General features: G+C 40.1%; 1 protein-coding gene across 1 annotated transcript; it reads left to right on the top strand.

Moving 5' to 3' along the window:
• The first annotated feature begins 5,026 nt into the window (after positions 1-5,026).
• Positions 5,027-20,075, top strand: ABCG2 (ATP binding cassette subfamily G member 2 (Junior blood group)). The gene is made up of 15 exons (XM_059845620.1): positions 5,027-5,232; positions 7,161-7,220; positions 7,710-7,824; positions 8,541-8,693; positions 9,115-9,272; positions 9,646-9,797; positions 10,246-10,350; positions 11,326-11,573; positions 13,230-13,312; positions 14,166-14,255; positions 14,885-15,009; positions 15,906-16,060; positions 16,964-17,053; positions 17,750-17,847; positions 18,335-20,075. The coding sequence occupies exons 1-15, from the start codon at positions 5,027-5,029 to the stop codon at positions 18,483-18,485; spliced, it is 1,989 nt and encodes a 662-aa protein (XP_059701603.1). The 3' UTR covers positions 18,486-20,075.
• The last annotated feature ends 4,404 nt before the right edge of the window (positions 20,076-24,479 follow it).

The following is a 24,479-nucleotide window of genomic DNA, read 5'->3' as shown; positions in this document are numbered from 1 at the left end:
GCTCACCTGCCTTCTCCCAGCTTTTCATTTTACTGGGAAGGCAAGAAATCAATGAAAATATGCTTTATAAAAGGTGGGGGTGCGGAAGCTTCAGGGCATAAATTAAAACCAGTAAAAATGTGAAAAATGAGAAAACTTTGCAGAAGCTGCCATTCTCAGTGCTCCCTCATGCACATTAGCATTCGTGCTCTTTTCATCGAAAGTAGATTACAAATCCGTGGTAAATAGGCTGGCAATTAACTTACAGATTGCTTCAATCGCATTATCCTCATTTACTCAAACGGTTTTAATTTCCTGAACATGTTCCAGAGAAAGAGGAATGTATGGTCCTGCCCCCTTTGCATCCCCACAGCCATTCTCTGGTCAGTCCATATCACTGGAAATGGCTAAAGAAGGAGGGGAGAAAAGGTTCTGTGAATTTATATATAATGAAAGGTTACAGCTTCCCTCACTTTATATATATATATATATATATATATATATATATATCTCGAAAGTCCAAAATGCACATACAGTACTGTTTCAGCTTGCAGGCTGCAAGACTTAACTTTGTACCCACTAAAAATAAGAGAAATAATAGCACACTTAACTGCTGTTTCTCTGGCATGTTAAAGTATCCAGAAAAAAGAAAAAGACTGGTTTTTAAAAGGGTTTAGGGCAGCTTCCTTTAGAAAATGATGCTGAAAGCTGCTTCTGTCTCTAAAACTCTTCCTCCTTAAGTTACTTCAATGCTTATTCTCTATAGAGAAAAAATCTATTGAATAACTTCCTGGATTTTCAAAAATGCATGTCTGAATTTTGTTATTCACAATTTTACTACCCCTCCTATAGTATTGTTCTTTATTGTGGGGTTTTTTTCTATTTGAACTGTAAATCTCCCTGGTGCCAAAAGCTTTGCAGGAAGACTGACAGGAATAAATGTTCCTTAGTTTTTTATATAGACAATGTATCTTCAAGGACACAAATACATTTACTGAAACTGTTTGAAAGACTCCACTTTGTTGTGGTTCAAGCATGATTGAATCAACTGAGCTTTGTAATGCATTTTGTTGTTGTTTGATGGTTTTGTTTAGTTCCCTTTTGTGTGTGTAGGAAAAAATGAAACTTTGTACTTTACAAGTCTCAGAAGAATACTCAGGAAAATGACTGTACTGCGATCTTAATTTTATCTGCATCCAAACAGTGGGCAAAGAGATTTCTTGTTGTTTTAAAGAAAGTAGTTTCATTTTGACACTAATAATAGGTTAAATCTCTAGATCCAGTACTTTGTCTCCTGGCAAAATTTTCTGAGACTACATATCTCTGAAGAAAATTATTTTCCATTTGGCCTGAGCTGAAATTATGCTGAAATCAGTGGCAATAGAAGTATTTCAAAACTATTTGGCAAAACAAACAAAATTTCCAAAATTTCCAGAGAGTTTATAAATTTTTTATTCTGCTGATGCAAAGTATACCATAGTCAGGGCTGATATGATGAGAAAATGAAACACTTTATTGAGATTAACAAATACTTCTGAATACAGCAGGGAGTACATGTTGTTATAGAATCTCCTGCTCATTCCTGATCTAAAGTAAATATTTGTAAGCCAATGACAATGAAATCTGAGAAACTTAATTTAAAATTTGCGTAGAAATTGATTTGATTAACATTCATCTTGGTTGTTTCTTTGTCTTGTACAAGTTCTGACTTAAAATGTTTTGTGGCTGTATGCCACATTAAACTTAAAAAATTATTTTTTAACAGATAGAATCTGCAATATTTTAAAAATTCGATTTCTGAGAAGTGATTGCAAACATCTGACAATTACATTAGCTGTGAAGGAGTAGGACCCTCTGTTCCGCAGCAAAAAAGAGGCATCCAAAAAAGCAAAGCAAATCAAATGCCTAATTTTAGCATGTGTGCATAATTTCTACTGTTTGCACTTCATCTTCTCCCAGCACACTGTTAGCTGAGATCCAAATGGCCACTCTCATAGGCTTCCATGGATCACCCAGGCAAAGCCACAGCTGACCCAATCTCGTGTTGGTGCCAGACCTGCTCTGAGGGAGAAACAGGAATTTGGGACTGCCCCAAGCCCCTTCCCACCAGCATGTTCAGAGCCCTGTCATTTTGCCAGCTCAAGGAGTTGCTGTGGTGGTGATCTTGCAGTGGCTATGTCCCTTCAGAAGAGAGCAGCCAACACAGATTTAATACAGTCGAAATAACCACACAAGCTCTAAGTGAATGAACATTTTGCATTTTTTTTCTGCAATAAATTTTAGTAGCTCTGAAAGTGTGAAATGCTATTTTCAGTATTAATGTAACATTTGAAATAGATGGAGTTTTTTACTTTGATAAATGGCATGTCCCCAACAATACACTTTTTTTTTTTCTGAAGGGAGGAACAGAACACAAGTAAATCCATGTACCAGGTGTTCTACCTGCTGCACCCCACCCTCTCCCTGCAAGTGGCACAAGCACCCTGCAGCCAGGAAGGGCTGTGACAACTTAAACCAAAGATCCAGTGAGACCTGAATCCAACCTCTGCTAACAGCTCCCAGTAGTTAATGTTTTCTGAAGGGACAATAGCAAAGAATGTTGTTTTTCTCTGGAAATTTGGGTTATCAAGCTTTCCTGAACTGGAAATTTCCTGCTGACAGCTGTATTAAATAGCCATTGAGAGACTGTTTGCTATGGATATATGTAATTCTTCCCATACCTGATTTAATTATATAGCTTCTACACTCATTTTTGCAAGGAAGTGTACAATCTCATCCATTGATAGACTACAACAGACTGTCTGTTCTTAGGAACGACACTGTAAAATCAGTATGATCCTTTACTTGTGAAAGCAGTTACTGATTCTCTGCTTATTGTCTACCTGTCTAGTTCAGTCTGGAAAAATTAATTTCTTTAATTCCTAAAAAAAAATGTTTGATTCCTGAAGAGCATTTCAGAAATTTCAGTGCAAGTGCTGAGCTAGGTTTTTATGATGGTCTTTGGAAAAAAAGACCAAAAACTAACAAAATCAAATTAAACAAAGAAAAATGTAACCATTCTGTTGATTATGTCTGAGGCCAAACTCTACCTCATTTTTTTTCTCATTTGGTCATAATGTTGCATCTGTAATCCTGAAATATTAAGGTGAGCAAAAAATGTGACCGAGTAAAATACTGATCCAAATACCTTTTATGTGTAGTGATGTATCAAGGTCATAGTCACACTGTCTCCTGACTTCTGCACTCTGTGCTGCTTGGTTATCCAACAGCTCAAAGGATTTTCTAATGCCTACATGTGGTGTTGCCCCTGTGGTTGTGTATTTGGTACCTAGCTCAGCAAATATCTGCTCAGCACTTGGTGAGACTTTAAGTTCCCACTGAAGTTCTGAATGCATATCTCTAATTTACCAAAGCATCCTTTCAAAAGGCAGTGATTGATGTCCAGACAAATTAACCTAGAAACTGCAGGAAAAATAGCTATATAAAATTACCTGTCCTCCTCCAGGCAGGTAAATCTTCTCTGGCACCAGTGAGAGTGTAGGCAACTTTTCAGTAAAAGGCCTCTATATTTTAAATGTTGCACATATGATTGATGTTCAATTTATTCAAAATGCACTTTAGCTAAAATTAAATCTAGATCCATTGTAATTACATTTCAAGCATGTTTTCTTTGCACTGGGCCAAGATTACTGGCTACTAAAACATTAAGACCTTATATTTTTGTCAACAGAGAAGACTGCAGCTTTTTAAGAAGAGGCAGTCTTGGGCTAGATTTGAGATAGTATCACTGGGAGACAGATGAACCAGCCTTTATGTGGAGATAGGCTGGTTGCTGAATGTTGAGCTTCCAGAGGTTTCACTGTGCTGGTAGCCATCAAGGAGTGCTCAGCTGTCTGTCAAGCACCCTTAGCAAACTGACAAGATAAGGGCTTGCATTTGGTTTTTTATGTGACCATATGAGCCTGTTAGATTAAATGGCTTTTTTCCCCCCAACATTCTTTTTACTAATGGCTCTGAAATTCATTCAGCATGCCTGAAATTGTGTCAGAATTTGCCTCCTTTCCTGCAGCAAGCAGTGTACCTATGCTGAGGTAGGGAACTGGTCACCCCAGAGCTCCCAGGTGATCATCTACCCTCTTGATTCCCATGAACTATTGCATTGTTAACATTTCCCATAGTGATATTTAAAGTAACTAGACTCTGATGAGTCAACATGTTATATAGAGAGGCCAGACCCTAAGCCTCCCCCAGATGACCCTTAAGGAGGGGACAAAGGGACAGCCAGGGATGCTCCACTGTGCAGGTGGGTGGCTCACAGGCAAAAACTTGGCTAATGAGAGAGGTGAGATAACTTTAATTATTCCACAACTACCTTCTAGTTTTGACATGGAAATCAAACCCAAGGAAGAGAATTACTAGGCAGCAGTGTCAGTTTCCATGTTGTTATATCCTTTGCAAAATTATTTAGATTAATAGAAGAGTTGCTGCCTGTGGCCAGGTGCTGCTGCTGAGGGGTAGTTGGAGGGGGAGGATTCTGTGGGAAAGGATTCTGGGGTTGTGCTGTGGCAGACACAGCCACTTCCAGCTGCTGAGGCAAAGTTGAGTGTGTCAGTGATGCTGATAAAGCTCCTCTGGAAACGTGTAAGAAAGGGCAAAAGATGTTGTTCAGCAACTGTGAGAGAGGAGTGAGAAAATGTGGGAGAAACAGACCTTAGAGAAGGAAGTCCAGGTGCCAGAATAGATATTCACCTCAGAGGGCAGCTGGGTGGGCAGCTGTGGTCTCCCAAGGTCAGCCCACCCCCGCAGACCATCAGGGTGGAGGGAAACTCTTCTATCTCCCTGCCTCTGGCAGACCCTCATCAACTTTGTGTCATCTCCAGGTCTGAGCCCACAGGACCAAACCTTCCTATCCAAAAGAGATACTCCTAGATGGGCCCCTTGCAGGGCCAACATGGGCCCAGTGCCAAACACTGAGTCAAAAACACACACCTTTCCTCTTCATACCTATCAAATCTTCTCTTTCCTGTGTTTCATGTCCAAAGGAAAGATGGCAGAAGACCAGCCACACCTATGTATTCAGATGTCAGAATCCGGTACAAATGGCATTCCCAGAAGAATGCAGTCCTTGTCAGATTTGGCTGGCAGGGTAGGAAGTGTGCTTACCTTCCACAACATCTACTACCATGTGAAGACAAAGACGGGGTTCCTGTGTTTCCAAAAAGCCACCAAAAAAGAAGTTTTGAGAGATGTCAAGTACGTATTTAAACATCTCATTAGAGTATGTGTAAGTTTCATTTCTGTCTGGAGAGTTGACTTCACTCATGTCACTGAGCCATTCAGCACAATATGCAGACCAAGATTTAGAAAAATTATTTGTATGTGTGGTTGCTTCATGTTTGCTGTTATCTGTGCTTAAGCCCAGGTCCTCAGTCCCTGGACTGAGCCTGTATATCAGAAAGCACACTTCCTTTGGCCCTGGGAATACAATCCCCCTGGCTGCTATCAGCACTGGGCACACCAGCCAGCTCTGCTTGCTCTACACTCCCTGGCAATTCTCCACTGTGCCAGGGTGTTTAGCTGAGATACCAGCAGCCTGTCCTTCGTGGTGGTCTCCTTCCCTTAGGTGGCCTTGGGAAAGGGTAATTTTTGGGGGGTTAAACTTAAAACATTTAGCCCATTAATATTAGTGAGGGTTAGGTTAACTTTGAAGAGATGTAAAGGTTTCTGGAGTTTTGGCATTTTTTGCTGAGTTGTTTTGTGTTTTTTTCCCCGACAGTGAGCACTACTGCAGTAAAGCAGTCATGTCACTATGGTCTTTGTTCAATAATCAGTGAATTAAACTTGCCCATTCACAGTTCAGTAGTTAAACTCAGTGGCAAGGCATTGACATACAATACGCCATTCCAAGTCACCCACGACTTTCAGCTCCCTAACTCCAATTTCTACCATAAATATTCACCCTTTTGTGTAGCTCTGTCTGTCCTACTCTTTGCCTGGGGAATTTCCACTATACATGAGCTCTTAAAGGCTTTATTGCTTTCCTCAAAAGCTATGTGTTGTGGTACCTCAGTTGACTCTCATGGGTCATTTGTGACATTTTCCATCTGGCTTTTGAGTTTAATGGGGCTTTAATGTCAGATACAGAGAAACTATCAATTGCATTTTAAGTGCAGACAAATCCCTAGTTTATTCTGCCTACAGGGACTATTATTCTCTCTATGGATAGATGTGAAAAATGTGTATTTTATGATTGGCTTTTCGCAAATATTAAAATGGATATTATATGTGTTGAGTTAGAAAGTAACCTTGTATTAATTCTCTTCAGTAGTGTGTTAAATATAGTTTTAGGTTCTAAAAATTGTTAAGGTAGAAATTATGCTACGTAGGATACTTTTTTTAAAGAAAGGACTTGCAGTGAGATAGCAGCCACAGGACACCTAAATCTTTCAGAGAAAAAGAATTTATTGCCCTCTTATCAGAAGAAACAAACTTCTTCCCGCCTCGAAGGCGCTGTTAGGATTAGGAGGAAGAAGTTGACGATGACCAGGCCGAATTCTATGTTTGAATGAAATTTATGCATCATGCATGAAGTGTATGAATATGCAACAGGCTGTTGTTTTTAAGGGTTAATCCTTTGTTAACGGGTGTCCTTTTTCAGGCTTGTGCTGCCCAGAAAAAGGTACCCAGACGTCCATAACTCTTTGTTTTTATTGTCTCATATTGTCTTAATTCAAATTGTCTAAATTAATATGACTCTAATTGTATTATTATTTATATAACTATTTTATTACTATTAAATCTTTAAAATTTTAAAAAACAAGTGTTTGGTGTTTTTCACAAGAGAATAATACCTTTAGAACTGAATATGGTTAAAGCAAGCACATGCTTCTCTTGTAAAGATCCATGTGGTAAAAATACATGTACAGATTTTGTTACATTTTAGTCATGTTTCTGTTCTGTCTTATTATATGATTATTAGTTTTTCCTGAATTAGAAATAAAAAGTTAAGGTGAGGTCTGATCCTAAATATTGCTTGTGATTAGGCAGTTTCATTAATTTCAAAATAAATGACATGCAGAAAATAGTTGTACAGATAAATTACACTGGCCTACAAGTTGAAATAGGCAGAGAAATAACCCCCCCCTAACTATTTGGTAAAACTTATCCATTTTGTCTTACAGCGGCATCATGAAACCAGGACTGAACGCAATTTTGGGACCCACTGGCAGTGGTAAATCTTCGTAAGTGCCCCCTTCACCCTCCACAGAAATTACACCAAAGGGAAAATGAAATTGTACACATTTAGCAGTAGTGGACTTCTCTTTCAGAGAAGGATTGAGTTTCTATTTAGGACTGTGTAAGTCTCACTGTTTTCTGAGAAATACTTGAATTCCAAAAGACAATCAGATTATATGAGAAAGATGAAATACAGTTTTAGTCCACACTTTACTGACAGTCACTCCTTATATCCCATTCTGCTAATGTGTAACCAATTTGAGGATAAACTCAAATTATTGAAAATTTGGACATGGACCTGCATGGATCTCATTTCCTTAGGAAACCACGACAAAAGAAACTCAGTCCTTGAAAGTTGGTGGGGGTTTTCTAGATTCCAGAAATTGAATTTGATCTGCTTTTATGTAGCTGTGCGTTCCGTGAGCTGGGTTTGAGGTTCAAAGACCTTTACCTCCTGCATGTTCATCTGACAAAGGTACCAACTTTTCCTTTAGGCTACTGGACATTTTGGCTGCAAGAAAGGATCCCCGTGGGCTCTCAGGTGACATTTTGATCAATGGTGCTCCTCAGCCTGCCAACTTTAAATGTACCTCTGGGTATGTAGTACAGGTAAGTAATTTTTATCACAGTGGATTCTATTGTAAGAAGTTGCTGCTGTGTTGCAAATACCTTGCCCTCATCCAAGAATCAAGGAAAACTCCTTAAAATTACTGTCAACATGTTACAGAAAGGTGGTCTCTCAAACCACATGTAAATCTCAACTTCCCACAACTGACAGATTCCCTTTGCAAGAGACAAGCAGATGGAATCTAAAAACCTCCCCTCTGTCCTCCTTTGACAAAACAAGTTTTGGAACACCACCACCCTAACCCACATGGACCCAACCTCTCTTTACCTTCCCTCTTTTCTCCCTGTGGTGGGCTGAGGCTGCATGAGCCAACACACTGTGATAATGACCTGAGCTGTAGTTGCTTACTAAGTCCCTTCAGACCCTGAGTCTCTCCCTCCAAAAAACTGAATAAGGTAAGAATACATAAGGGACTGTTTTTAATACTTTGCTGTGTATACATTTTGATATCATGCATGATGGACACTGTTCCTATGTGGTGTTGCTTTAGTAATTAAGGCAAATATAATTATGTGCATGAAACCCAAACTCTTCTATGACACAGGCATTGAAGATGCACCTTACTGCATGTTCTGGCTGCTGCTACTGTACCTCTGCATGCAAGGACAGCATAAAACTTAGTTAGATACAGTTCTCAGAGGAATAAATAGAAACTGCTGAGCAACCACCAAGTATCTACCCTTTTTTTTTAATGAAGGATGATGTGGTCATGGGGACCCTGACTGTAAGAGAAAATCTGAAGTTCTCAGCAGCACTCCGCTTGCCAAAGTCAGTGAAGGAACAGGAGAAAAATGAGCGAGTGAATCAGATCATCAAGGAACTGGGTTTGAGCAGAGTTGCAGATTCCAAGGTAAGGCATGTAAACATGTTACTTAAAATGTAGCAAGTGGTTTATTAATTAACCAAATGAGTCATCATGGCAGATTAAAAAAAAAGTAAATTTCAACAGGATGTTTCAGTAATACAATAATTAGTGACATTTCTGTATGGAAACCTGTACAGACTGATCTGATGCTGCTGTATGGTAAAAAGAAAGGGAAAGGCAAAGGTGAAAGGGAAAGTTAGTGGTTGGAGAAAAAGACAAGACCTCAAGTAATACTAACATTAAGAACAAGACTGTGTGTGAGATAACATTTACATCTGCTTCTGAGTGTGGGGCCAGAATTCCTTACAACTCTCCCCTGATACTGCCATGTGGGTACAACACTGTCTGTTCAAGGATTTCTCCTTGGGCCAAACTAGACAAGTTTCTTTTTTTTTTTTTTTATTAGGTTGGTACCCAGTTCTCTCGTGGGGTGTCTGGAGGAGAGCGGAAAAGGACCAATATTGGGATGGAGCTCATCACAGATCCTGCCATCTTGTTTTTGGATGAGCCAACCACAGGACTAGATGCCAGCACTGCTAATGCAGTTCTACTGCTACTGCAAAGGTGGTGGCCTTAGAAACAGCTTCCTGTTCTCAGCACTCCACTCTGCTAGACTTCAGTTATATTTGATTCGAATTACAGTTCAAATGAGCAAACAGAGAATTTAGACATGTAATTATTTACCAGTGAGCCAAGGATGTGAATGGGGTAGGGAAAAAACTGAATGAATGCTCTCTCTCCAAAGTGAGAATTCTTTTCTCATACAGACACTGTAAATATGACCTAAATATTTTTTCTTTTTTTTTCCTTTCTTCTTCCTTCTCTGGCATACCAAGTTAATCAGACTTCATCAAGACTTAACTGAACTTTCAAATGCTCTTATCTAAACACTGAATCAACTTGCAAAGCTGACATCTCTGCCATTCTTCACATTCAGGATGTCAAAACAAGGAAGGACAATCATCTTCTCCATCCACCAGCCTCGGTACTCCATATTCCGACTGTTTGACAACTTGACACTGCTGGCTGCAGGGAGAGTGCTGTACCATGGGCCGGCCCAGCATGCCATCGAGTATTTTCAGTCCATTGGTGAGTGCTATTTCCAGCAGGGCCAACCTTTGGTTTGCACCAACTCAAGTGAAATGCCCATAGCTCTGGGCCAGAATTGGACATGGTGTGTCCAAGCAAGCCCAGTATTTTAACAGGCTGAGCATTTTTCTGTATGTTTCTCCTCTTGGCCCACATGTGGATTTGTGTGAGCTGTTCCTGGTACATCTTAATTAGAGAAAGCCTGGGGTAGGGCTGGGAAGGGCATGCTGCTAGCTGTCACCTCGCTTTAGCTGATAGTGCTGCCTAGCAGTGCCGCTCACCCCTCAAGAAAGTGTGGACTTTCCAAAGGCTGCCATGCCTTTGGTGCAGGCTGCTCCATGGGCAGGATAAGTGGCTGTGCTCTTGACAGCCAAGCACAGTCCTTGGCCAGTCACACAACCCCATCTAGGCTCACAACACTGTCACCACAGTGTCACTGTCACCACAGGCTACCAGTGCGAGCCCTACAACAACCCCGCTGATTTTTTTCTGGATGTCATCAATGGCGACTCCACTGCCGTGGCAATGAACAAGGCTGATGAAAGTAACACAGGTATGAAACCCAGAGCTGAGTCAAGTTATCCTAACATGTGTGGGAATGGGAATTTAAAAAACTGTTTCGGTAACTCTCAGCACTCAGAAAGAGCTTCTTTCATCTTCAAGGCAAACCAGCTGAAATCCTGCAGAAGCAGAGATGATAAAACAGAATAATTGTTCCTGTTAAGGACATAATATGACTTGACTATTTTACCTAATGTAACAACTTTTCTGCTTGGAAATTACTGTTTTCCTTCCTCTGAGCAGCGTGGGAAGGGGTAGACATAGGATACCACTGCTCATCTGATGTTTCCCTGAAGTTGTGCTAAGGCAGAAATTATCCCCAAACTGATGAATCAGCTCTCGCCTATTTTTTCTGACATGCTTTCGCACACTTTTCTGCTGCCACTCAGTAATAGCATACTCTCTTTTCACAGGAGTGAAAAGGCAAATGAAGTAAGGAATATGCTGAGTGCCCAAACACAGTTTCACTATACCTTTACCAAAGGAGCAGCCATCAGTTTACAAAAATGCTCTGATCAGGGTCTAGCAAATATTATAGCTTGCAGATATGACACATTATATCTGTCATTGCAAAAGCTCACACTGTACCACAGTTACGAAAAAAAGGAAGTCCAGCTGAAATTAATATATGACCAAAGTAGACACATGCAGGATTACCTGGTTCTAAAAGTCTGGAAAGTCCAGGATTATGTCATTATCTGTGAAACAGATCACTTATAGAAATCTTTGGGGACAAAGGGGATGTAAAAATCACTTTTTGATTAAAAGCCATGTTGCAACTCTGTGGGCAGACAAGAGTTTGCCTGGTCAGAGAGCTGAGAGGCTGCTGCTGCTTGTGGGACAGGTTGCACAGACAAACACAGATTTTTTGTCTTATTTATACCAACTGTCTGCTATGGGACTGAGTGCAGTGAATCACTGGAACTACGTGTGCATCTTAATTCTTCTGGTTTTTTAATCTTTCCAGAGAGCACTGAAGAATGCTCTGAATATGATAAAACCTTGGCTGAGCAATTAGCAGAAAAATATGCCAACTCTGCCTACTACCGAGAAACAAAAGCACATTTAGAGGGCATTTCTTCAGGAAATAAAAAGAAAACCAAACAACTTTTCCAGCAAATCACATATGCCAATTCCTTCCTCCACCAACTGAAATGGGTGTCCAGGCGCACATTTAAAAACCTGATAGGAAACCCTCAGGCTTCCATAGCTCAGGTAAGGCTATTTGTATGTATAGCTTTGTGATATACATTGAATTTATTTGGCTCCCAGATTATTAGATAAGTCACTGGGATGGTTTTGCCTCTTGATATCTTGACTGCAGTAAGCATCTGAAGAAAGAGTGCTCAAGGTCTAGGAATCTGGGGATAAAAGGTGTTCTGAAAGATCCCAAATGTGGGATTGTTCAGTAATTAATTTTGGACTACTGAAAGACTTTGGGAGGCAAGACCTGTCCCAGAAAGGTATTCTGCTGCTCCCAGCCAGGAGCACATCATGTCCCAAGAAGTTTCACATGTTTGCTCGAGATCATTCTTCAGATTTGACTCTAATTGTCCAGGCTTGGCAATGTGGGGTTTGGCCTCAAATCCTCCCCCCTGCCAGGAAAAGTTAACAGACTGCATTTGCATACTTCATTAAACTTCAGCACAAAATGAAGTGCTGGCAGCTGGCTCAAGAGCAAAAATATTTTTGCAGTCTCGTAATGTGTGTGCTGTTTAGTTATTTGACTGTTCACATTGGTGATGATGTCTTCTGGATAAGGTGTCATGAAGTCCTCAATGGGGTTCAGCACCCATGATGAAAGATAATCACTGGCTCTGTCAGTGCTGGTTTTTGTGAAGGATCAGAACCAAAAGTTCTCCAAAGAACTCCTTCAGAGCGGCACATTGATTTCGAAAATGAAGAATGTCCAGCTGGCCTCTGCAGAGTGATTAATCCTCGGGAATCCCCTAATTCATGGGCCAAACTCTGCAGCTGCAGCACCACTAAAACTCCCACTGCAATTCTAAGCAGTTCGGGAGAGGCCAATAGAAAAGTTGGACTGTAGCCAGGGGTATAAATTATCTTCATCATGTTTTATATAATGAGTGAATAAATGGCTGGTGAGGTAAAACAAGTCCAGAATCCCTGAGGTTAGGAGACTTTGAGTATGTGTGTGTGCCTGTAGGTTGATACTATGGAATCCTTAATTGCTTTGTGAAAGCTTGACCCTGTGACAAGAATTAGACTCCAAGAACCTCCTTCATAGCCCAAGGTTAATGGTCCTGACTTGTTTCTCACCATCTTTTTTATCTCCCCACCCTCATCAGGTGTGCATTTGTCCAGCATTCTTTTAGGGGTCCATGGCTTTTTTTTCATTAATCTGCTCCAAATTGGTCTTGAAATGATCCCTGCTTTCCACTGCTACTGGCTCAGGAGCTGTATTATCCCTGACATTTGCTCCTTTCAGCAGGATCTTAGCAAGAGAAGGAACAGGATTAAGTAGTTTACGGTTTTAAGCCCAGGCTTAAAAGTGACAGAACTACCTGATAGCATTGTTTTCCTGAGATTTTTTTGTCATTTGCATTTAGCATTTAAATAGTGTGATGTACACACTTCAGTCTTTTAAGTGACATCCTTGCCGCAGCTGCTATCTCTGCTATTTAAATAGTTGCAGACTGCAAATATCTATAGCTCTGTTGTAGCATCTCACTAAAAACAATCCCACAAGTAAGATGTATAATAGCCCAGTAATGTATAGATGTATACAGCCCAGTAATTACACACTGTGGAGCATGAGAATAAACTGTCATCCTCATCCTGGCAGTCAAGAAAACCTTTGAAGCAATGAGAATTATACTTTCCCTCCTCTTTTCTCTTTTTCCCATTTAGCTTTGTATTACAGCTTTTCTGGGACTAATTGTAGGCGCCATCTACTTTGGACTTGAGGAGAACTCTGCTGGACTACAGAACAGGTCAGTCAGTCTAGGTAATGGATATTCAAAAATTTGATAAAGCTCCCTTTAAAGGAGCTTAATACCTCTTTAAAGCAAATGCTTCACATCAGTAAGGCCAAGCCTGTGTGACTTCGAAGTGAGGATGTGATTTTGTTCCTCTAGCAAGGTCCCTGCAGAACTGAGACTGTTAAAATATACAGACTTGCGGCTACATAAATCTAGGTAACTAAAGTAGTAATCTTGCAACTGCTTCTACTCACACACTTGAATTTACCAACAGTAAGAGATTTTCAAATTATGCTGCTCTATGTATCATTTTGACAGCTGTATGACCTGACCTGACCTGACCTGACACATGAGTTTGCCGCTATGAAACCTCTGGGTTCTTAGTCCCATAAGACTTCATAGCATTTGTTTAAAAACAGCCCAGTTTTAAATTGAGTAGGAAGTGCCTTAAAATTTTGTGGAAAAGGTGAAAACTACTTCTTACACTGTTTATTTGGTTCTTCTCTGTTTGCAGCAGACAAATGCCTCACCATCTGAGAATCTTTTACGTGTCAGGAAATTACATCAAGGAAAAAAAACAAACCACAGCCCCTCAAAAAAAACCTCAGTTAATTTTCTATATTTTGACTGCATCAGAGGATGTGCTTTCATTGCATGCCAAAACCAAATAATGACTGTATCACATCTATGTCAGGCTTGTTACAGATTCAGACTCATAGCCAAGACTTTTTTCCATGGATTTTGGGATGGAAGGTGAAACACTGCTAAACTTCAGAAACTGCAAGTGGATTTATGTACTCTGTTGTGGAAACACTACATTTACATCCCATTTTAAATAACAGCTCACTGTTTTGCTATTTTGCAGAGTGGGTGCAATGTTCTTTCTGACCACCAACCAGTGTTTCAGCAGTGTCTCAGCTCTTGAACTCTTTGTTGTAGAAAAGAAGATATTTATGTAAGTAAAACATACAAAAAAGATACCAGACTCTGCTATTAGACTATGAGTCTGTCTGACACATTGTAAATGTCATTTAAGTACAGTTAGTGCAGAATTTTCAAATTATTTCAATGATAATTCTCATCGCAAATGTACTCTCTTAGTCTATTAGTGAGTTGTCTGCCAACCCCTCAAAAGGTACCTATGACTACAACTGGCTCAGAGTGTAATATTATTGACACAGTTGGTAAAAACCCCTTGAATACTCAATTTTGGCATTGATTAATAATGTGTGACTTGCTAGTGAGGGCAATAAATATCTAACTTTAAAGAATCTAACTTGATTATTTAAAGCTATGCATATTATGCTGTATAAAATATGAAAATTATTCAAACTTTACACTCTCTGTCTTGATGACATGACACATAAATTTACTAAAAATTATGTGCACAAATACCCACATTCACTTGCATATGAAAATGTCACCAGTTCTGTACTGTATAGGCTTACTGGACGGCTGCATTATAGCCCAAGTATGAAAGATTTTCTTCCAGTTTGAGCTAGAATTTATTTGTTAAGGGGTGAAAAACAAACTGGTTTTTGGTGGTTAAATTTGTAATGAGCTGTACCTATCTCTGTGTTCCAGGCATGAATTTATCAGTGGGTACTACAGAATATCTGTATACTTCATAGCAAAGCTAATGGCTGATTTAATACCCATAAGGACTATGCCCAGCATCATCTTCACCTGCATAGTTTACTTCATGCTAGGCAAGTATGGTCTCCTACAATCTCATTCCAACCCCCCAATAAATCATGGCACGTGCATCTTATAGATGTGTATGCATACATGGATATTTACATAAGCTAAATCCCTACACTGGCATGGCATTGGCTACCGAGCTTACTTTTAGCACACCATGTTGTTTTCTACAGAAAAGACACAAAGATTAAAGCATTCATCAGAGAATCTGTGACATGTCTTATCTTCACTGTCCTTAGAAGGAAGCATAACCTTTACAACATTGTATTGATTTATTCCTTTTCATCTGTGGCCTTCTTGGCTTCTGATGATTCTTACAAGATATTTTTATGATCCTTGCAAGAACACCTAAAAGAAAAGGTTTTGCTTTAAGATCTTAATACTGTGTGAATTAATACCAGTTTGTTGGCTTTGGTCTGAGTTTTTACCCCAAGGAATAGGAAACAAGGCCACATCAGCAAGAGGCTCTCAAACTGTGAAACTGTAGAGAAACAGACCTTGCTACTGAATCCATAACTACCTCAAGGCTGCTAGGTTCTTTAGGAGAGCTCTCTGCTGGAAAGTAGTGAAATGATGTACAGCTGCTGCTCATGGAAGTGCACTAGAAGTTTCTCCTTTGATGGACAGCTTGCAGCCACCTTGGATGTGTGAAGTACAGTACTTCTACACATTCTACTATCTTCAGTCTTACTGCAGTTTTGGGCATACTACTTATTCATCCTCTCTTCCACTGTCAAGACAGACACATAAGGTCTGTCACAAGCACCACAGCAGTCTTGAGTCTCAGTGGCAGACAAGATGTAGTTTGTAAGCAGGACACACTAGGAAAGTCATGATAGTGTTCTGGTTATGGCAGAGCTTTCAGCAGGATCATTCTGAAACCCTTCTTGTTCTGATCTTTAAGGTTTGAAACCAACAGTAGAAGCCTTCTTTATAATGATGTTCACTCTTATGATGGTGTCCTACACAGCCACTTCCATGGCACTTGCCATTGCAGCAGGACAGAGCGTGGTCGCTACAGCAAACCTACTCATGACTGTTGCATTTGTTTTTATGATTGTGAGTAGTACTTTTCAGTTCTCTAGTCTGGATTATGAAATCCCAGAAATGGTGAAATCCAGAAATCCTACCAGCATGGAGTTCAGCTGAATTCTGCAAAAAGTCTGTTGAGGTTAACATATCCTGATTTGTTCTGATTTGAGTATCCTGATGCTGTGGGGTGGAATATTCTGATTTGTCCTTTGAAAGAACAAGAAGTGAGGGGCTGGAGGGTTGGGTGTGAGGAGAAGAGTGGTTCCCCTTCTTCTCTGTGGCTCTAGCAAATAGAAAACTGCCTGGAAAGTAGGAAAGCCACTCAGGGCTACATTTCATTCTCTCCCCCTTAACTTTCTGAAAGGCAAATGTGTCTGGCTGAGAGCATGACCTGCAGCCCCCTGTTTTCTGAGACCACTAGCCCAGCTGCCCTCCTCGGCTGCCAGGCCCACCTTGGGCATGTTAAACTGGGCAACACACAGCCACAGTCAGGAGACCAGCACTTTACATGAGGCAGAGCTGAACCTGCAACCAAAGTCCACATTGCCTCAGACTCAGGGCACACAGGCAAAACCCAGAGTAGTTCCATGCTGAGGAGCAGCAGAGAGTTCATATGAACCCATGTGGGACCCCTAGACAGGAAGCATGTGGGTTTACTGCACTGTGGAAAGCATTCCTTGTAACTTGTTTTGGAGGAAGGCCTGAGGTTATGGCCCAAAGCTCAGTAACATATAAACCCTTCCCTTTTGTTCATCTGCTAGAAGAGTTTCTTCCTCTAGGAATGCTTTCCTATTTCTTTTTCTCTGAGGAAGCAAAGTCAAGAGCTAGAGAAGGACACATGATAAAAGCATGTAACTTGTAATCTGTTTTTGTTTTTGTTTTTGTTTTTTGTTATGGCTCTTTTTTTTTTTTTGTAAACATTGCCTCTAGATTTTCTCTGGGTTGCTGGTTAATCTCACAAGCGTCATGTCCTGGCTCTCTTGGCTCAAATATTTTAGCATCCCTCGATATGGAATGACAGTAAGTGCTCTGATTTCCTGTGTACAAACCTGGAAATGGTTTGCTAGAAAGGAATGTCTTGAATCATGATAATGAAATCTTCACACTTGATGGCCTAACGAGCAAAAGGAAAGCTAATTAAGTACAGCAACCTTGAAGTATTGTGCAGTATCTTGAAACAAGAAGGGCTTCTCATCAGCTAGGACCAACTGCTGTTTAGAAGAGCTCATTTCAGTAATTTGGAAATACCTACAACTACTACATTCACTGGACTTCAGCTAAACAGAAATGTTTCAAAGTAAAGAACAATGTTATCCCCACCCAAAAAAGTAAAAATCTCCTATTTGTCTTTTCCATCAATCAAACAAATCTTGTCAGGCTAAAGCTTTTCTCCTAATTTGCAAAAACTTAAGTCGGAGTGATGTTTTGCAGAGAAATTTGGGCTTTACTGTGCCTGTGCGGAAATAGTCTGGCCTGGGGAAAGTGAAAAAACCTATTGAGGTGCATGCTTTACCAGGTGTGTACAGGCTATATACATTCCTCTCTTAAAAGAAAAAAGAACTCTGCTACTTTGCTAAAAAATGGGGATTTGGCAAATATAATAGTGATACCAGCACATTTTTAGAATGAATTTTAATTGCATTATATCTCATCTTGTTAATATATCACTCCTTTACCTACTAATTTCTGTTGTCATTGTTTCTTTTATTTTAAAAGGCTTTACAGATCAATGAGTTGACTGATCTGAACTTCTGTGGCAACAGTAACAACACAGTTTTAAGCAGTGACAGTAGCTATCGACAGACAGGCCAGATGTAAGTATTTTGGTACACTGAAATGAATCTGTCCATTAGCAGCTTTAGAAGTCCTAGAACCTCAGTCTGAGTATCAGAATACTCACTGATGATCAGAGAATCTGTGAGTTTTTACATGGAAAAGGAACTTTGACTGGGTTTTTGCATTCTGACTGCATGGAACATTCTGCTTGTTGGCATATTTAGAATTTATAACACTAGAAATATCTGGCATTATACTTCTTACTTTTTTTCAAACTATTTAGTGAGAGCTATGCACACACACACAATTGTACAGACTCACAAAATCCATTTCAGCTTCCTATGTGAAACTGGAGCTACAAGAAAAGCAAATTTACAATGGAAAATTAACCACTGACATATAGCTGGTGTTTATCTGGTCTACTAACACATGCAACCACATTACAACTTCTACAGATCTTCCTAGATCCTGCTGAGTTGTTTATTAAGTGACTAAGCTTATCAATGTGTGTGTATTTATCTGTAGGCCATGTACTGGAGAGGAGTATCTGAAGAGTCAAGGCATTGATATGAGCACCTGGGGCCTGTGGCAGAACCACCTGGCTCTGGCCTGCATGACACTAATCTTCCTTACCATCGCCTACCTCAAACTGCACTTCATGAAGAAGTTCTCCTAAAACCAGAGGGAAAGATGCAATTCCCACCGTTTAGTAGTTTGCTGAACTGATTGTGCAACTGACTTGATTATTTTTAAGGAGAAATTTCTTTGTACTTTTATTATTACCCAAGTCAACAACATGAATGCCATCCTTGTATATTAAATACTTGCTGTTAATTTACTCTGCCAAAATGTCTGGCATGGCTCACTCCTCTTTGCCACAGAGGGAAAAAAAAGTGTACAGCTGTTCATTTCTTCAAGAGACTATTCAGTCTTTCTGAATGTTCTAGCTATGATCTTGTCAAACACTGTATCTAATATTTAGTGGCTTAACCTGAAATAAGTAGTAGTTCCATACTTTGATTAGCACCTACCTTTCTACCTTCACCAGGAAGAAATTCAGTCTAAAATGATGTTTATCAGGACACCAATACAATCTCATCTGCTTATGTGGTCACAGGATATGTGAGACGGGCACAAAATTCCTTTAATCCCAGTGCCCTTTTCTATTTGGGAATCATTACTGCTCTAGAATGTACTTATTGATGCCATCAAGCTAGAATAACTGTGTTTTTAAATAAAGGTGTTGTTCTTACAGGGCCAGTTCCCACAATCCTTTCCTGAAATTTGTATTTCCTCTGCATAACTGCTAGTCATCTTTACTGTCCCATTACTGCTGCTATCAAGAGTAGTTCTTAGTAATTTTTACGGGGACCAGTTTCAAGTGCATGACTAAACAGAGTGGTAGCACCTTTGTAAAAGTCCATAGATTGGAGCAATCCCTTCCTGGCAGGCCAGCTTTTCCCTGGCCATGTGCAGCAATGCTAGCTCATCTCTTTTTTATCTGCAAAGTTATGCATAGTAAATGCATAAAAATCCATAGAAGACAACTCTACAGCTCTTTCTTGGGTTGTTACTGTTCATCTTGTTGCTCCTGCAGTGTTTGCCCCAGCTTGTGTAGGCCACAAGAAAAGTCTTACATTATGTAAGATTTCTGTAAGAGATTTAGAAACATGGAATACTTCGAATGGGAAGGGACCACAAGGATCATCGAGTCCAACTCCTGGTCCTGCACAGTACGTCCCCAAGAGTCACACCCTGTGCTTGAGAGCATTGTCCAAACACTTCTTGAACTCTGTCAGGCTTAGTGCTGTGACCACTTCCCTGGGGAGCCTGTTCCAGTGCCCAAACACCCTGTGGGTGAAGAACCTTTTCCTACTATTCCATCTAAAACTTCCCTGACACAACTTCAGGCCATTCCCTCCAGGTTCTGTCATTGTCTCCACAGAGAAGAGATCAGTGCCTGCCCCTCCTCTTCCTCTCATGCAGAAGTTGTGGACTGAGTTGGGGCCTCCCCTCAGCCTCTTCTTTTCCAGGCTGAACAGACCAAGTGACCTCAGCTACTCCTCACATTCTTCCCCTCTTGATTCTCCACATTCTCAAGGCCTCTCTGCCTTCAATTACACCACTCCTCGAGAACGGACAGCTTACATATGTTGTAAATTTAACATCTTCATACATATGCCATTAGGATTCCCTAATTATTGTATTGCTTTGTTGGTAAGATGTCATGCTACTGGAGAAAATAAAAGGTTCAGAGCACAAAAAATTGGCAGAGTATGTTCTATACCTTTAGCTTAGCCCTTTTTAAGCAGAAGGAAACAGTGAGGCGATAACAGTTATGTTGTCATTCCAAAAAAATTGACAGGAACTCCTGTCCTGGAGTACCAGGTACTGATACTACAAAGAAATGAAAGCATAATTTTTGCCTTTGGAAAAAAAGAAAATCATCCCAGATTTTAAAATGTAGAAAGCTACAGTCGATTGAATTGCAGCTGGTCCTTGTAATTTCAACAGGTTATAAACATGATCACACAGACAGTGTTCCAGTCATAAAAGAAAATAATTTCAGTATATAGCAGTGGTCTCTTAGAAAGGAAATAATCAAACTAAGTTGAATTACTCACATATTGAAGAGGCTTTAACACTTTATTGCACAGGTAATATTTACCACAAAACTCCTAAACTTTTCTTGCTTTCTGTTACATATTTCAGCAGCTGGTCATCTATAAGAACATATTTACGTAAAAGAAATGTTTTTTCCAGAACTTTCCAACACTTTATTCTGTAAACTTGTAAAATTCTATACCTCAGTTGCATGGGCAGAAATTGCAGTAGTAGTAATGTCAGACTACTCTGTCACACTATAGGCTTTAAATTAAGATTTCATTTTTCTCTTTTTGTCCAGCACTGCACATTACATGTTCTAGTGAAAGGTGCCCCTGCCCATGGCACAGGGTTGGCAATAGGAAATCTTTAAAGTCCCTTCTAATCCCAAAATTCTATTATTCTATGATATATCTGGTTCTCCCCTTGAGATTGGGGCAGATTAGTACAAGTACAGTTACAGATTAGTACAACTACAACTACAATTTCTTGCACAAGCCAGGAGGCACATCATTCCTACAATTACTCGAACATGTATTTTACAAGCAGTGCAAGCAGGGGGGGAAAGACAATTAAGAGAACGGAAATGAGTCCAGAGTCCCCAAGGCTGAAAGACTTTGAGTATGTGTGTGTGCCTGTAGGTTGATACTATGGAATCCTTAATTGCTTTGTGAAAGCTTGACCCTGTGACAAGAATTAGACTCCAAGAACCTCCTTCATAGCCCAAGGTTAATGGTCCTGACTTGTTTCTCACCATCTTTTTTATCTCCCCACCCTCATCAGGCGTGCATTTGTCCAGCATTCTTTTAGGGGTCCATGGCTTTTTTTTCATTAATCTGCTCCAAATTGGTCTTGAAATGATCCCTGCTTTCCACTGCTACTGGCTCAGGAGCTGTATTATCCCTGACATTTGCTCCTTTCAGCAGGATCTTAGCAAGAGAAGGAACAGGATTAAGTAGCTTACGGTGTTAAGACTCATGCATTGCCCAGGCTTAAAAGTGACAGAACTACCTGATAGCATTGTTTTCCTGAGATTTTTTTGTCATTTGCATTTAGCATTTAAATAGTGTGGTGTAAAGAACTCAATGATTCTGATTATATCACTACCTTGACTGAAAATGTGTTTTCATGTATGAAAATCCTCTTTAGTTTGCTTACACTTTGACAGCAAGTGATTTAATCTGGACTCCTGGAAACTATAAAAGACTTACTTTTATTTGGGTTTTAGATTACTCAATCTAGTTGAAGATTTTTCTTTACATCCTCTGTCTGAACGACTTCAATTAAAATAAATCACAAGCTGAGGGTTGATACTTTCTAAAGAGTTATTAAACTCATTTAATTCAATTAGTTTGAATGAAACTTTTTGATAATAGTCCCTCCGGCGCTGGGACAGCTGCTGCAGGCTACAAGGTGCAAACTCTCAGTGTTTTCCAGGTCCCAGTGCAGATCAGGTTCAAGTAGGTCCAAAAAGGAAAGGAGAAACAGTCCAGGAAGAAATTTGAACTGCTTAGCTAAACTAACTAATGAGCAGAGGCAAAAAGCAAGAGTAAAGAAGGGGCAAAGCAGAAGCAAGAGCAAAGCAAAAGCAAAGCAAAAAGCAAAACCAGCACTATTTACTGTACTGTCTGTATGTCCTGCCGGCTGTGGGGGAGCAGCTGATAAGAAGCCAAAACAAAACATTCACTCTTCAGAGCCAGTCTTGAAGGCACAGAATATCCAGCATAAACAGCACACACGAATGGGGATACAAGCATCATAATATCACCCTAGGACACACCCCCAAGAGAGACTTTCTGAATTTGTCATCTTCTTCAGAGCAGTGAAAGAGTGCTGTCATCCGCTATTGTTCATTTTGTGTGCTGGGGGGTGCTGTGCCAGTTTAATAAGCAGGTTCTTTCCACTTGTCTCCGAGGAATCTTTCCCTAACCGGTTGGGGGGAGGGGCCCCCTTTGGAGGTTTTCTCCCAGATTTGGCCTAAACCAGGACACAGAGGCATTGAAATATGTACTTGTAGAGTAGCACCCAGTAAAACAGAGAATAAGTCAATAAAAAGGTTTGCAGATCTCTGTTTTTCCAGTACAGAGCAAGAATTTTAAAAAAGTACCATAAAAGACAGAAAGAATTTATGTCAGGTGGACACTGGAAGCTGTCAAACAATAATGATAATGGATATATCCACTGAGAAGGAAGAAAGAAAACAATTAGGATAACAACATCAGAAAAAATTTAAATTATGTATGTCTATCTCGTCTTCAGAGACGAAATAGTTATAGATTAAGAGCTCAAAACATCAGGTTTTTTACATGTGGAAATTCAAGGGCAGCCCAGCCTACTAAAATAAGTAAACTCTGCTTCTCCACTTTCATGTATTTCCTTCATATTTGAAGAGAAATAATCTTTGCCTCCATAAGGTTTTGGGTCATGTCTGGTTCATTCTCAAGAAAGCTGCCTTGCCAAAATCTTAGTCACCCTGCTTCTTCAAGAACACAACACTACAATTACACCCTCACTCCCCAGTATTATGAAATAGCCACCTGCCTTCTTATTACTTTTCTACTGTCCCAGTGGGCACAGAGTCAAGTTATGAGGATGCAATACCCTGCTCTGTAGGGCTGCAGACAGGCACTGCAGGTAACATGATGGACATTGTTTCTGGACACACACCAGCATTGGTCCAAGGTAAGTCAAATGTACTCAAATGATCCCTGTTACGGATTTGTAGTTACTTATTTTCAGTTTGCAAATTTTTTCTGGGATGCTGATAAACTCTACAAGCATTTAAACTTTTATTTCCTAAATAAAAATTTTCAATATTCCTAGCTACAGTGTCAGGTTTTCTGCACACTTTATACAAATGTTCTTCTAGAAGAGAACATCATAATTTAGAAAATTTTTTAAAAGGTGAATAGCTTTCTCATATTAACCGTAAATGCCATTTTCATAAGCATCAACTTGCTGTCTCTTGAACATTCAGGGAATTGCAGTCACTTTGTGTTCAGCTGTGTCTTTTTACACAAAAGGTACATAGCAGGAGGAGAGAGTATAATCTGATAATGTAAATAGCAGCAAGGCCAACAAAGACTCCTGGAGTTGCTTCCTTGGATCTTCCATGTGACACACTTCTATTTGCTAAATAATCTGTGATTATGGCTCTTACAGAGATGAACAACTTATTTCAATCTAAATATTTCCCTTATTTTTTTTTTAATTAGTTCTCCTGTCAGATCTTATTTTCATCTGCCTGTGCCATAAAAGAAGGAAGAAGTATCCTGAACATAAATGCTTTTCCTCTCTCAGTCGACATCTCCCTCTTCTTGCTGGGCATGAAATTGCAACTGAACTCACTCCTACACATTCCTGCTTCTGGACTGCATTGTCTGTGGATGAACAGACGGCGGGACAGGGCTCTCTTTTTTTTTTTTTTGCTTTTAGTTAGTTTAGCCAGCTGAGGCAAAAAAGTTCCCTGGACTGTGTTTTTTTTTCCCTTTTTTCCCCTTTCTCTGGACCTGTTCACACCTGCTCGGGACTGAACAACCATAAGAGCACCAGCAGCTCGCATCGGTGGCCACCGGGCCGGGCCTGGGCCACGGCATTTCCAGCGCTGGAGGAACTGATAAGGGACTGAGTGAGCTGAACTGGAGTCTGGGGAGGGGACTTTCTGGGTTTGTCATCTCTTTTGGAGCAGCAAGGGGTTTTAATGTTTAATATTGTTTAGGTTTTCTTGTTTAATAAACAGTTTTTTCCACTTTTCTCCAAGGAGGTATTTTCTCCCGGACTGGTTGGGGGAGGGGTGGTAGAATCCAATTTCCTAGAGGGGCCCTTTGGGGGTTCTCTCCCAAACTTGCCCTGAACCAGGACACCCCTTTTCCTCAGATTTTTGACCAAGCTTTTCTTCTTGTTTGGATTTACTTCAGAAGAATCTTGGACTATACAAGACATCCAAGTATGCCTGTGGACATGGAAGAATGACTCTAAAAAGCTCTTATTCCAAATATGCATCTCAAACTGCATTTCCTGAAGAAATCTTCCAAAATCAGCAATATTACACACAATATTAAATAAA

The sequence above is a fragment of the Haemorhous mexicanus genome, chromosome 4 (assembly GCF_027477595.1).
Source record: "Haemorhous mexicanus isolate bHaeMex1 chromosome 4, bHaeMex1.pri, whole genome shotgun sequence".
Lineage (NCBI taxonomy): Eukaryota > Metazoa > Chordata > Aves > Passeriformes > Fringillidae > Haemorhous > Haemorhous mexicanus.
The sequence above is the reverse complement of the archived record's forward strand: the minus strand, read 5'-3'. Positions and strand labels throughout refer to the sequence as shown.